Genomic DNA, 14,394 nt, shown 5'->3' with positions numbered 1-14,394 from the left:
GATGATGATGATGATGATGATGATGCAGCTTTCTGCATGTTTCAGAACTTGGTCCCAGAAAATATCCCAGGAAAAAACTAAGAGAATCAGTGATTAAATGGAATGAGACATCCAACTACTGAACTTCTCTGTTTGCATTTCTCACAGAGCTTCCTGTAAGATTATTTTAAACTAGAATATATGGAATTACTTACTGTGCAAAGTGTCTCAAATGTCTTCTCAGAGACAAAGGATCCATCAAGACCAAAAAGAAAAATAGATGCATAAGAAAGCATCCCTCCAAGGATAATAAGGTTGTTCATGTAGGGACTGGACATCTTTATTAGTCTATGGATAAAAGGTGATAGCGCATTAAGGAGGCAAAGATTACTGCTAGGCTATTAGAGCAATAAAGAAGAGCTTTTTGCAACCAAGAAAACAGATAATCCTTCTTGCAGAACTCCATGAAATATATAGGCATGCAGAGTACTTGCTGTTTTATAAAGTCTAGCATTGTTTCAGGGTTTTGAATGTTTTGTAAAAAGACCTGTTTTAGTGACAGATAAATTAGCTAGGGTTTATGTTATGAGCAGACAGTCAAACATACATTAAAAAAATTTTAAAATGACACTTTTCAGACAATATAAATGAACAGAACAGGAATACAGTCTGCTTTAATGTGAATATATTACACAGTGATTTCAAGTAAATAGTTCTAAAATATCATCCTACAGTTCTAACATTTGCCTCATACACATATATTTATATATATATGTGATGGGTTCTACAAACATGCTGTTTAAATATGAAGGAATTAGTGTTAGAAGTAACATGAGTGTCTTACTTCTGATTTCTGTTTTTGATGTTAAAGAACAAGAAAGCACTGGCCATTATCATTCCTAGGATGGTGAGGACAGAGAGGATGCTATAGAGAGGCAGGGAGATTTTGCGCAGCTCCTCCTGTATAATTGTTCTGTCCTTGGGAGGCTCAAGACCTAGAATTACAAGAAGAAAAAAAAAAAGGCTAAAGCTCAACCAGATGTTGATTTCTGTAAGAAAGTTTTCCTCAGCTAGGTGCTATACCTTGATTTAGCACATTTAGAAACTGTGAACCACATCAGTAGTTGATTAAATCATTTGCTTTGACAGACATATGTTAGTCACATTTATTGACAAGAAGGTTTGTATTTCTGTAACTGGTAAATATACTCTTTTGGGAAAAAAACCCACAACAAAACCCTAATGCAGAACACCATACATGATAACTAGCCTCATTTTAAAGTGCAAACGAACACTGAGTTTAAATTTTACCAGAAGGTTATGCTTCCCGAAACAAGTGACAGAGCAATGAGTAGAAAACACAAAGTACCATTTCTGTGCATACTGTCATTACCAGAGCAAATTCAAACAGCCTGTCTGGAGAACAGCCTTAGTGTGGCATCACTGGGACAAGGACTAACAGCCCTGGGGACTGATATGGGTCCTAGGCTGTGGGCAGGGTGGGGAGGGCAGGCAGGGCTCTCAGTGCCCTCAGGATTCTACAGAATGGAACAATATGGAGAAACGGATAGCAAAATGTTTATAGGAACAGACCCACTTTGCAAATCCCTGCAGATGTGGACTCAAATGTCTGAACTTAAAAACTATGTCTAAAGCTGTGTGCTTGATTGACAGTCAGCTCCAACTATTTAAAGGCTTCTTGGCTTGGTGAGGAGAATCACTTTGCAACAACTGCAATAAAGCTCTACATCCCACACTCTATTTTACCTGCTTACTAATTTTTTCCCTTGATGCAAGAGATTGGCAAAAGGCTTTTTTCATCACTGTATTTCTTCAGAAATGGATTTGTGTGCCCCACTGTGCCTGAACCTGTCCCTTCACATCAGCTGCCTGTTTGGCTGGGAGGGCAACCACAGAGGGCTGAGCAGCTCCACTTCACGGCATGGCTGCAGGAGCAGAGCTCTGCAGACCTGAAGATCACAAAGCTCTAAGTAACTGACAAGCACCTGTCATAACCAAATTTGCTGATTTGATATTGGAGAGAAGTACCTTAAATTTTCCTCTTTTCTCCTTCCCTCCACAGAGTATGCATTTACAGTGCATGGCAATTCACAAAATTAGACAAATAACAAGCCAAAAATGCAATAAAGCACACGCCTGCATTAAGAGAATTAACACTAGAGAATTAAATTCCACCCTGCTGTACCCAAACTATATAGAATATATTGATGGTTTACATTTATTAAATATAAATGAACAGTGAGTCTACAAAATGTATTTTCTTGTTTGTGCACTGGCCACTCAATACAGTTGCTGTGGAATTTTTTGCAATGTTTTAAACAGGCCATATTTATTACTCTCTACTTCAAATACTTAGTTACTAGGTTTTTTTTAACACTACCTGGAAGACATAACAACAGTGTCCTCCAGACTGAATATACAACCATCTCAATGACATTTAAGGTGGATCAAAGGAGAAGGTTCACTCTGAGTCACACAATTCATCTTAAGACAAGCATAATATAGGACATGGGTGGAAAGAACACCTTCAGATGGAGTTAGAACAAGAATTAGCAGTCTTATCCTGAAAAAAAGGCTGGACAGACTTTTTCCCATCATATACTGTCCATAAAGGCAAGGAGTCATGAACAAAACCTGTCTCCTGTTATTTGGTTCATCCAGCATATATTCTCAGGAAATGAATGGTATTGAATCAGTATTCAACTAAATCATTACTTCCTCCTTGCAATAAAAATAATCTGCTGGGTCCCAAAATTCGGCAACTGGGACAGATTTTGCACTCTTTATTTCCAAAGCCTTATTCTCCAGACAGATGTGAGAAGTGCACGCAGCTGTGCTCTTTCAAGGCCAGCAAAGGATACCAAAAGGAAAGGTGTAAAGCTCCAGCAGATAGGCAACTGGTCATGAATTAGATCACTGCTGTGAAACTCCAGTCATGCTCACACAAACCTTGGGTGTTGGGTCATTGGAGGCAAGTGTAGTAGAGTACAGCAGCTTGATACTCATTCACCTCACCACACACAGGGGAAACCACACAGAAATCACAAAGCTGACTTCTCTTCCTCAACTGCACCACAGCAGAGCTTAAGATTAAAACTTAAATATTAGCTTTGAAAATAATGTATATGCCTTTATTCTACAGGAGACACCCCTAAAATTCATTTCAGCTGACATCTGGCTGCCGTGACCATATGCTCTGAAAACCATGGGGATGCCTGCACTTCAACTGCTGTGAGGGCAGAGGAAGTCTCCATGTTATCTTTGGAGCAGCATGGGATAAAAAATGGTAAGAATATGCAGCAACAAAGTCTATATGCCTGCTGTGGACCTTGGGAGTGCTGCTGGGCTGTTTCACGTGGGCCATGTTAAAGCTATCCTCGGTATTTTAAAATCCTATTTTCTAACTGCCTAACAGACACCTCCTTCTTGTGTGCACAAACACAGCACATGAGAGCAATCCTCAGGTGAGATGAACTGGGGAACTGGGAAATGGGGATGAAATTAGAACATTATTCATTGATGGAGATGAAATAGAAGACATACATGTTTGCTGAAATATCAAAGAACATTTGTATACTCATATACATTTGAACTTGCTCTGTCATTGGAATAAAATTCAAATATACAATATCAAAACATTGTGATTTTCTGTTCAGAATTCTCCTATATTTTTAAGCACAGCGCAGTTCCCTTTCTCTTTCTGCAGTGTTAGAGCTTTTTGATATTAAAAATTCTAAGAGTTCTTTAAGAGCACACAGTCTTGCAAACTACATACAGCTATCATGTCATTTCTGTACCTCTTTCCAGTTTTCTCTCCTACCTTGGAACCTGATGCTGTTGTTGATTTCCAGTGTGTCAGCCACAGCATTATATTCTCCCACCTTTACTTCCTTTCGTTCTGCAGAGAAACAAACAAGAATGATTGTTTATGGCAGTTCACATATTCTCAATTATTTAACTGATTTTGTCTTCTTTTTTGACAGCGTGTCGAAAGGAAAAGAAATATGAAAGAATAGGGCATGAATTATTAAATCAGAATGCCAGACAGCTAACATCATTAAAAGAAGTATTTCTGATTCTTGAAAGAAATGCAAAGTAATTTTAAGAACTCATTTACATAATCAGAAAACTTGTTATTGGGCACAAACATCTCCAGCTTAAAGATCACACACTTTCTTACTGGCTCACACCATGCAGGACATTTTTGCTGGGAGAACAGACATCACTAAATCACACATTCTCCTCCCATTTAAACAACTAGGACATCTTGCTCAGTGAAGTATTTCCTAGGGGAGTCATAATGGCAGGCTACAGCCAGTATGGAGTAGACTGGCTAGTTAACAGCTATGCTAGGAATCAAGTCTCTTACTCAGACTGGGAATTAGCAGCTCATTAGTATCCTGACTGCAAACCATATTATGTTATATAATTAAAGCCAATGTGCACTTGAACTAAAATTTTACAGTTACTCTCATCTGCTATTTTGGCACCATCATCACATATATGGCCTTCTTGTATGTAACAGACTAAAGAAGATAGAGGAATTTAATTTGTTTGGCTGCTGCCTTGACCACTGTAGCTGAAACTCCAGCTCACATTTCTCCCACATTTCTGATAACATCTGGCATCAGTTAATTTCTGGTATTTCTTTTAGGGTTTTGGTACAGCTTAGAACTGCAGGAACTTACTAAATTATGACTTTTACAGTAAAACTTTTACATTTTGATTGGACTTCTAAACTACAGGCACATTGGCCACAGTTTTCTCTGATGATTTGTCTCAGCAGAGACAAAAATTTCCTTTCAGGCCTCTTTGTCTGGGCATGCACAATGCAATTTACATTTAAATTCTGAGCTTATAACCTTATTTGTGACACTGATTTGGAAGCTGATGATCTTGAACTAGATGGCAAATTTGAAAAGACTGTATTTCACTGAACATCTCCACATTAACCTTTTCTCCTTTCTCACTCAAAGTGATTGTGCCTGTTCAGCTCTGCTGAATGGAGTAGCTAGGTCCATTTTAATAAAATCTACAGGCTGATTAATACTATTCTGAGAGTTTACAGGAGGCAAAAGTTTTCCTTAAATAAACCACAATTTTTATTGTTAAAATTGTCTACACAGAACTGTAGACAGGAAAGACTGCAGATCCAGCAGAGAGAGCTAAGCATTTGCTATACCCCCATTAAAAGATGGAGTTAGCAGTTCTGAAGACTAATTTGCTTTTCACAGGAGTGTGATCCACTTGAAGGGCCCTAAGACTAGTTTGGAATAATAGCACACTCCCCTCGTCTCCAGCAGCAGTTTCACAAAGCCCATCTACATGGCATCACATACTCTTAGGACTGAATAGTAGTTTATAATATTTGCCACTGACTGAAAACTCTCTGTGAAATAGATAAATGCATAAATTCTTGACAGTCTTGAACAATAAAATACTCCCAGTAGTCATCTAAAAGCTAAAATGGTTAATGCTAAAACCACAACCGATTCACTTCCGTTCGTATTTGTAGCATGACAGCTATTACCTGTAGATCTAAAACATCAAAACACAACCTAGAGAAAAGAGAGACAAACATCAAAATGCATAGTGATGTATAGTGTGCACATTGGACGCCAGATAGTTCACAGCAGCTACTGATACCAAATTGGGAGGGCACACACATTAGTGTTGGGCTAGCCACAACTTTACAGCAACAGATCATTAAAGCCCGATAGCTCTGATGAACAAAGAAGAGAAAAGAGTAATTGCTTCACAACCATTTCTGTATGGAGAGGTTACTGGGACTAGATTAGATGTGAGAAGCATAAAACAGGTGGAGAAGCATAAACAAAAGACTGTAAATCTGTGGTCTGATTAAAGTACTGCAATTGAGAAAGTTTTTCTGAGATTGGTTCACTTAGATACAACGCCATACCTTTTCAATATTTATAAATTCTTACATGGCTACCTTCACAGATGAAGTAACACTGAGAATGTGCCTATGATGGTAGCTGCAATGTGGTGCAATATAGATGAGGTAGCCTACAACTAGCTAACTTGGGTACCAGGAGCTAGCCCTTGTAGGAATGGAGTTCAGTAGAGCTATTCAGAGAAACAAGTTTCCATGGAATCCTGAGACTTAGAAACTCAAGGGTGTGAGGAAAAAACCCCAAACATATAGTACCTAGGAACAACATTATCAATGCTGTGTCCCTTACAAATGAGAAAAGACAGTTCATAGAGCACTTGCCAAGGTTTACTGCAGTCAAGGAAAACCATAAAGATATTTGATATCTTAAAATAGTTACAAATGTAGAAAGTAGCCTGTGAGGGAAATAAAGCATATTTTTATTGAGAGGAAGGAAATACTACCTGTTTCATAGTGTGATTACAAGGGTTCTGAGTGGGAGACACAAATAGTTCTTTTATGTGTTTTTGTTCTCCCATCAAAGAATACAACTACAGCTGATACTTTTTCAGATCCCCAAGCATAAGTGCTGATCAATGACAGTTACCTCCAAATATTAACTAAAGGAAGTGAGGAGGTGGCACTGTGGCTCTCTGCTTTCTTGCTTAGGTCAATATAGCTAAGGGTGGGACTGCAGGCTCTCCTTTTCTATATGCCATTCTCTCAATTTTTCTTTGGAAATTCTGAATTATTCAAGTCAACATACTCTTTGCATAAGGTAGCTCATATATGTCAAAACCTCTGAGTGTTCAACAACAAAAGGACAGGAGGAAGTAGGAATCCTTAAAAGAAATATACCAGCAAAGTGCTTTCACAATATTTGAAATATACTTTCTGTAGTGCTTTTATTATTTTTAACTAGATCTTTCCATACTCATGATAGAGAGGTTGTATTGAAATCCCCCAGCTCATGTCAAATGCAGAAGAAAAATATAAGGGAATATATACTGGGTTTGTGAGACAATGTTTGTCAATACCATGACAGGAGGAGTGAGATTTCAGAACTTTAACCTGCAGCTGTTCTTTCACCCAGGATCAGAAAAGTATGAAAACTAATCAACCCAGGGAAAACTGGCCCAGAAATACTTGACTGAAAATCATGTCTGTTTCACAGAATTATAAACAACTAATCTTTGTCATTAATTAAACGACACAGAATAGATCACTTATATGCTCAAGATGAAAGACTTTTGCCAACAAAGAACTGAGCTACTCTTAAAGGTATATTAAAATGTTTGCTTCTACATGCTTTATTACAGAATTTTACAGCCCACTTTAAGCAATTCCAAAAGACCATTTGACACACTACCACTTAATAAATTAGGTAATATTTAATAAAGTTACTACAAAAGATTTTCAACGGCACATTGAGCAGTTACCTGTTCTTGTTGAACAAAAGCAAAAAAAATAAAATCATGCAACTGAGCATGATTTCAACTGAGTACACCAGCTTACCAAAATGTGCAGCAGTATTATGATTGTTAGTATGACTGTTATCCACTTACATTAAGAATTTCCATATGACATTATGCTTAGTTTCAGTACCTTTTACTATATGTCATAATTTCCATTTCCACCACATTTTTGTAAGTGCACTTATTCACACCTCATGAAGACAGTTTCTACTAAGAGATGTTTAAGGATGCGAGAAAGTACTTGCAATGCACAAGAGATGGCACAGATGTATTTCCTTCATTTCCCTCTATGTCTACAATGCTAGTTAGCTTCTAATGATACTAAGACTTTGTTCATATCTAAAGGTAATACACCATCAAATATGTCAGTTTGACTGCAATGGTATAAATAACCCTAGTGGTGATGCAGTTAAGCCAATGTAAAAGTGTTTACACCAGTATAAGCACTAGTATATTTTATGCTTATAATAGTAAGGGCACACTGAAATTACACAGTATCCTAAAAAATTTTAAAAAGATGAATATTGATATGTGAATACATTTATTAATTCCTACACATCTGGTTGGTTATACAATGTAAAAACTATGTATAGGCCACCATAACAAAGCCAAATTAAGATGCCTGCCCTAACATCACTGCAGTGCCCAAACCACATGGTTGCAAATGAAAATTAGGGACTTCAAACTCTAAATAGCTGACCATTGTTGACATTACTAACAACACTTTGTTATGTCACTGCAGCTCTTTATAAACTTGGAATTCCACGCCAACTACAAAGACAAACATGTGCAAGTGATGAGTATTCACTTCTCAACAAATATAAAGCAAATTATAAAGTAAACTTACTATACTTACTATATTGTTCTCCAGATAACTAAGGATCACAGAGGTTTGTCATCTAAAGGACACAGGCTATTCTCAGTTTAGAAGCAGCAGAAAAAAGACATTACATACAGCTGAAAGCATATAAAATACCTAGATCTTAGTTCATTCTGAGAAACCATCCCTGCATAAGGTGATACATCCATGACTCCTCCTACTTGAAAAGTTTTTCCACAATTTTTTATATAGCTCCTTCTGCTTCTCCACTCAGGAAATGACCATTGTACTCCCTGAAAACCTTCCTCTAACATCAGTTTAACAATCCCTTCTCCCACTCTTGTCAGCTGTCCCTCTTGCTTAACCATCTCAGTTCAGTGGGAGTGATCAGGTGCTTAGCACACTAGAAAATCTTAGGCAGCCTATCACAGGAACCAGTATTGTTAAATCTTGTCCTACAACAGAACCATTTAGTTCCTGAGCATTGTTCCTTATCCATGCATCCCAGCCCAACAGGACTGCTGGCAGGTCTAGGGAATATTTACTCATCAGATCTCAGAAGAATTTTGCAAAGTGCTCAATGGTTGCCGAAAGGTGAAATGCAGCATGGTCCATACACACCTGAAATGTTTGAAGATCCTTAGGAAGAGAGTGACTCTGAAATTTGGAAAGGTTTTCATCTCAAATTTCAACTCAATCTCCTAAAGTGAATCAAAAATCATGCCACTGTACAAATACACTTTCAAAGACAAATCTAATCTTTCTGAAAGTTCACCATTCACAAGCTACTGTCAACTCATTGATAGGTTCAGTCCAGAGACAGGATGACAGCTGCTTGGACACATTACATTATCCTGAAGCTTGCCTTTCTCCAATTTCATTGTTGAAGTGAATGCTTTCCTTTAACACTTTACACTGTCAGTCACCTAGCAATCACTTGTCACTGATGGGTCTTAGGTCTTCTTTCTCATTCCCTCTACTGCCTACTGTGAAGGCTCCTGAAGAGCTCATGTGCCACACTGAGCAGCAGCAATCCTGTGACCAAGAGTGTTCAGAGAGCAAGTCACAGGAAACAAGATGGGCCAAACACAAGCAGTGAAAAATCTAAGCTAGAGAGTGCAAACTGATGCCAAGACTGAGAGCACTTCCCATATTTCATTAAGTCCTGTGCAAATTGCTTGCATTTTCTTCTAACTTGCCCTGCCTGTCTTACTCATTTTGAAAGCTATTTAAAAAAATAAGGGTCTACCACAAAAGCTGGAAATGCTGTTTCAAATGCCTTTACAATAATGAATGAAACTAAATGTCATGAAAGCTAATTTCCTTCAGAATAAATACAGAAACATTTCATGTTGTGGATCATGTAGAAAGTCTTAGAAAATTAATGTAATCTTAACTTTCATAATATATCTTTGTCAGACAGGACCGAGAAGCTTTTCAGTTATCCTTATCACATATCAGCAATAACCAATACAATTTGAAAGTTTCCAATTAAAAAAAAATAAAAATCATCACAATAGAAGCTTATAAATAATGAATGAGCAAAGGCTTTTTCATTACTTTCATCCACTTGCAGGCAACCACTTCTTTGTTTAAAGACAGAAATGCTGAGATTAAGAATTGCAGTTCAAATAAGGAAGAAAATGTCAGGTCAGATAGTGGATTATTCTTCAGCAGAAGCTGCCAGAAAAGAAAGAATCAAGGAAGAAAAATATGTTACCTTTGCAAGGATTTGCATTACCACAGATTTTACCCTTGTAATTAGAGTTAAAAATCTGTTTTGTCCTAAGAAATATTACCTTCGTCTTTAACTCCTGCATTACTATTTCCTTCAGTTGAAGTTATTGTCTAGTGTTTCATTTCTGAAATCCTGGATTCCACTGCTTTGGAAACATACATACACAGCATATAGGAGATCTCGAGTTATGAAAGCAGCATACATAGCAAGGGATAATTACTCCTCATAGCCAGTTCTCAAGTCCCATCTTTCATTCCTCCATAAAGCAAAACAGACAGAAAGGTCAAACTAGACAAAGGCCAAACAGGGTATCCTTAGAGTCAGGAGAAAAGCTAAGGACTCTTAACCCTGAGCTTATTTCACTATGTTAGTAATGGTATTTAGCCAACAGGACATAGCATTAAGTAAAATGAACTCATAAAATATCTAGTAATTTTGTAGCCCAAGAAGATTTTTCTATAAAAAGTTCAAGTATCTGCATTTTTAAGAGCTTATAAAAATTATTTTTGCTGATTCTTTACAAGCTTTGCTTTCACCCTCCTGATTAAGCCTCTGTCTCCTATTTTGTTTGTTAGACTGACTTCTAGCTCTGCATAGAAATTTAGCTATATAGTTCATGTGGATTTAATGCCTAAATATTGAAGCAATTAAAACAATGTAAAACAATTTTTTCTCAAAATGTGAATTGTTAATACCATCATCATAGTTTTCGTTCAGGAAACTGAGAAAGGTAAAACAAATATATAATAATGCAGATTATCCATTAAGCACAATGGCTGTTGTGAGGAAGCTAGTGCAGAGAGCTTACATTAATTCTTCTAAAAAGGAGTACCTTTTTCTTAGGATGCTTAATAAAATCCTTGATAGCTTGAAATGAGGTTGCGTATTAGATCACACTTATTTTGCTTTTAATAATTCTAGCATAAAACCTTGGCTGATATAAAACTGTGTAACCATTGAAACATATGTCAGTAATTTGGATTAACTCTAACTCCATTAAGTAAGTTAACCAATAAAAATATATATTCAAATAGGTACAGCATGATTATATTTTAGGACACATGCATATGGAATAACTGCAACAACTCAGTACAGCTAAGGGTTCTCCTATTGTTCTTTTAGGATTTGACTAACTTTTCAGAGAATGCGAATCCTCATCATTCTGAGACTTTATTTCCCAAAGGAAATTTTTCTTTGAAGTCATACAGTGTAAGTATATATGTGTTTTATAATATTCATAGTTATCTAAATGTAGCATGGTCTGCAAATGAAAATTGATACTTATTTCACTTATCAGTTGGAACCACCTGTTCCTGGAAGAGTCCAAACCCAGGCTGTTTTTCTTGACTCAGAATTTATAATGGGAAATAAAACTGTGCATGTAAAACTACAGGCAGACACCATAAGAAGAAGTTTTTCTCATTAAATTATAACACTACTTCAATAATTTCTGTGCACCTTTAAGTACCTTATACACTCTTATACACTAGGCTATTTTTTACAGTGGGTGTGCTCGGGAATCAGCCTATGCAGACACACAGGCTTGGGCTGGCTTCCCAGGAGACCTCCCAGGAGCTTCCCCGGGCTGGAAAGGCCATCCAGGCAGTGACAGGTTTGGACACGGGTGCCACTGATCTGCAGAGAAGCCCCTGTGGCAGCAGCCCAGGGCCCAGCAGCAGCTCCATCTGTCAGAGTCTCTCTGGGAGAGGACAATTGAAGGCAGGACTGCACAAGAGGTGGAGGTGCCAGCAAGAGAGGCTGTGACTGTGTTCTGTTGCCTTTTGAGTTTGATTTCAGAGTGCTGATATGTCAGAGACTGCGAGACACGACTCAAGATATCCCACTACACTGCACTAATTCAAAGGTAAGGGACAGCACACCACAGAATGGCAGTGTACCCATTTTGACAATCTATGATGCTTCCAAAGAAACCCAATATGGCAGAGCAAAAGTGTTTCCTGATCTTTTATCCAAGGAGAATAAATGCATTTATTATCTCCCTGGTGTCCTGGAAACTCACTCTGAGTAGGCACAGTGTACATTATCCGGGGAATGTGGCAAAAGAAAGATTTGAATCATTATCAAATGACCAGATACATTTTTGTTTAGTTAATCCAAAAGTTACTCATGAACTTGAGTCAAATTCACCAAGCAGTGCCATTCAGGGAAGAAACAACTGGGAATAGCACTGCTGTCAGTCTTTTCTGACTCACCAGTTTAAAGTACATATGAAGCTGAGAAATGCAAGACACCCAAGACAGTGGCCTAATCCCAGTTTCCATCTGCAAGCTCAGCACTTAAGCTTTCCACACAAACCTGACAGAAGATGTGACAGGGGATATCCTGACAGGAAAGATAGAGTCCCTAAGGATGTGGATGACCCAGACTCCAGCCCAGTTGCACACTCTGGTTGAATCAGACAGAAGATCAAGGTGACCTTTTCCTCCTCTGGTATGTTTAATATTCTCGCATTTAATTTGATTTTCTTGTGCATGCCCAGAAGAAATGTTTCACTACACTTAACTAAATACATTACTTATCTAACTGAATTTTTAAATTCAGTTCAATGTGGAATATCGATTATTGTTTTCAGTAGAGAAAACAAATTAAAAACCCCACATGAGTTACTTAGGAAACCTTGCATGGTTTACCCAGAGAGGTTTTTCTCATCAGTGCACAGCACAACAATTGACAGCAGCCCTGGTCTGTGGACAGCTTCAGCTGACCTGACCATGGCTGCCAAGTATCTGCCACTGTGTTTTTGGTGGCTGCTCAGATGTACAGAATGAGCTGCATGACACAGTTCTTCTTCTGAGAGCTGGGTGACCCTTCCTTATTTATGTGATAACCAAACTTTAGTGCATAATGTGACAGAAACAAAAATGTCTCCCAGCAGAGAAGATGTGTGCTTGACCAGTGGATCATTCCAGCAATTGCACCTCCCAGCAAGGTTGTATTCCCTCCACTTAGCATGGCATGCCTGCTTTCTGGTGAATCTCACACAACTCATGGACAAAATGAAAAGCTCCATTATTGCATATTTGGATGCATACCTACAATTATATCATTAGAGCCTTCCCTTGCCTTCTGTCAGGGCTGTTACCCCTCCCCTGAGAGGGGAGGGCTCAGCACATGCTGAGCACTCTCAGAAGGCTGTGTCTTCTCTGCTTCAGCTGAGAGGTCCAAAAATAAGCTGCCCTGGCTCTTGCTCATGCACTGCATCCTTAAACTTTTTCAGAGTTAAGAGGGGATTATTTAAAGGTTGGAGCTTCACGGTTACCATGCCTGAGATGGAAGGAGAGCAGCAGCTGTTGAGCGTATTTTGTGTGTTAGATCTGAACTACTATGTCCTTGAATAACCACTCTTGCCATTACACCAGGTGGCCTGTGAAAACACTGCAGCACATGAAGAGCTTTGAATATCTTCTTTATTATTCAGGATCAAACCCAAAGGCAGAATTCCCACTGCCCTTGTTCTAAGATACAAAATAAGTGAGTTGAGGCAGCAGTGAACACACTCATATAAAGCTGCAAACTCTATGCTCTTTTCTGTCTTGTGATTTGTACAGTATCTGCCAGGGATATTTTCCTGTACAAAATAGCCAGATTTGAATCACCCGGGCTGGTTTATTCCAGGTAGTTTATTCAGGAACAGTAGGGGAATTATTCCAGAAAAGAATTTAGAGCAACAAAAAGCACATTTGTGCAATAGCTGGCAACTAACTGCAAGCAAATCATCACTGAGATATAGGGGAGAATACAGAGGCACCCATGTAGTGATGCTCCCCTAGATCATTCTTTCAGTTTCTGCTGCTGAGATGAGCAAGAGACCTGTCAAAGAGCCACTGAAAGCCACAAACCTTGAGCCTTTCCAGCTCTAGCCTTCCCCTGACAATCAGCTCCCCATGCAGAAGCCACATGGGATCACAGATTGGATTGCTCTGTCCTCAGGGAGGTATACTCTGCTCCCATCGGGGATGGAGTTGTCACTGCTACATTTAGGGATGGCACACCAGGGAGTGAGAAAACAAGAAATGTTACACAATGCCAGGATGCCCATCTAACTCAAGAACTGCATGATTCATACAGTGAGAGAAGTTTGTGTATGAGTGCTACTTTGAGTGTTTTTAGAATCATAGGACGGGACCTTAAAGTTTAGCGCCAACCACCCTACCATGGGCAGAGATGCATTTTACAAGCAGCAGTGGCTGTTGGGAAATGCCTCTCCAAAATCTGTGTTTCCTGCCTGTCTTTCAGACCCCTAAGAGGCTACCTGAGAAGTCTGGAAAGTTTGGAGTATACACCAGGGGGAGTGCGGTGAGACTTTAAGGACTTGCGTCAGAAACACAAAGCCTGGGGCACTGGCTGAGGGGTGCAGGGGTTGAGGCTGTGCAGCTCCATACCCTCAGGCACTAGAAGACACGAAATCTCTGTGAAATATTGGCAGCTAGAAAACACGACCATGACC

At 38.7% G+C, this 14,394-nt stretch overlaps 1 protein-coding gene across 1 annotated transcript in view; it reads right to left on the bottom strand.

The window, feature by feature from the left end:
* Positions 1 to 194: 194 nt before the first annotated feature.
* LOC103801116 (gamma-aminobutyric acid type B receptor subunit 2-like) overlaps positions 195 to 14,394 on the bottom strand; it is a gene marked incomplete at its 3' end in the record, with an annotated part of 119,807 nt that continues 105,607 nt past the window's right edge. The window contains exons 8-10 of the mRNA XM_009073521.1: positions 3,821 to 3,898; positions 824 to 974; positions 195 to 327 (exon numbers count right to left, since the gene is read on the bottom strand). Coding sequence (XP_009071769.1) covers positions 195 to 327; positions 824 to 974; positions 3,821 to 3,898 — 362 coding nt within the window. The remainder of the gene's footprint in view (positions 328 to 823; positions 975 to 3,820; positions 3,899 to 14,394) is intronic.

This window comes from Acanthisitta chloris, unplaced genomic scaffold (assembly GCF_000695815.1).
Source record: "Acanthisitta chloris isolate BGI_N310 unplaced genomic scaffold, ASM69581v1 scaffold13794, whole genome shotgun sequence".
NCBI lineage: Eukaryota > Metazoa > Chordata > Aves > Passeriformes > Acanthisittidae > Acanthisitta > Acanthisitta chloris.
This window is presented reverse-complemented; position numbering and strand designations above follow the sequence as displayed.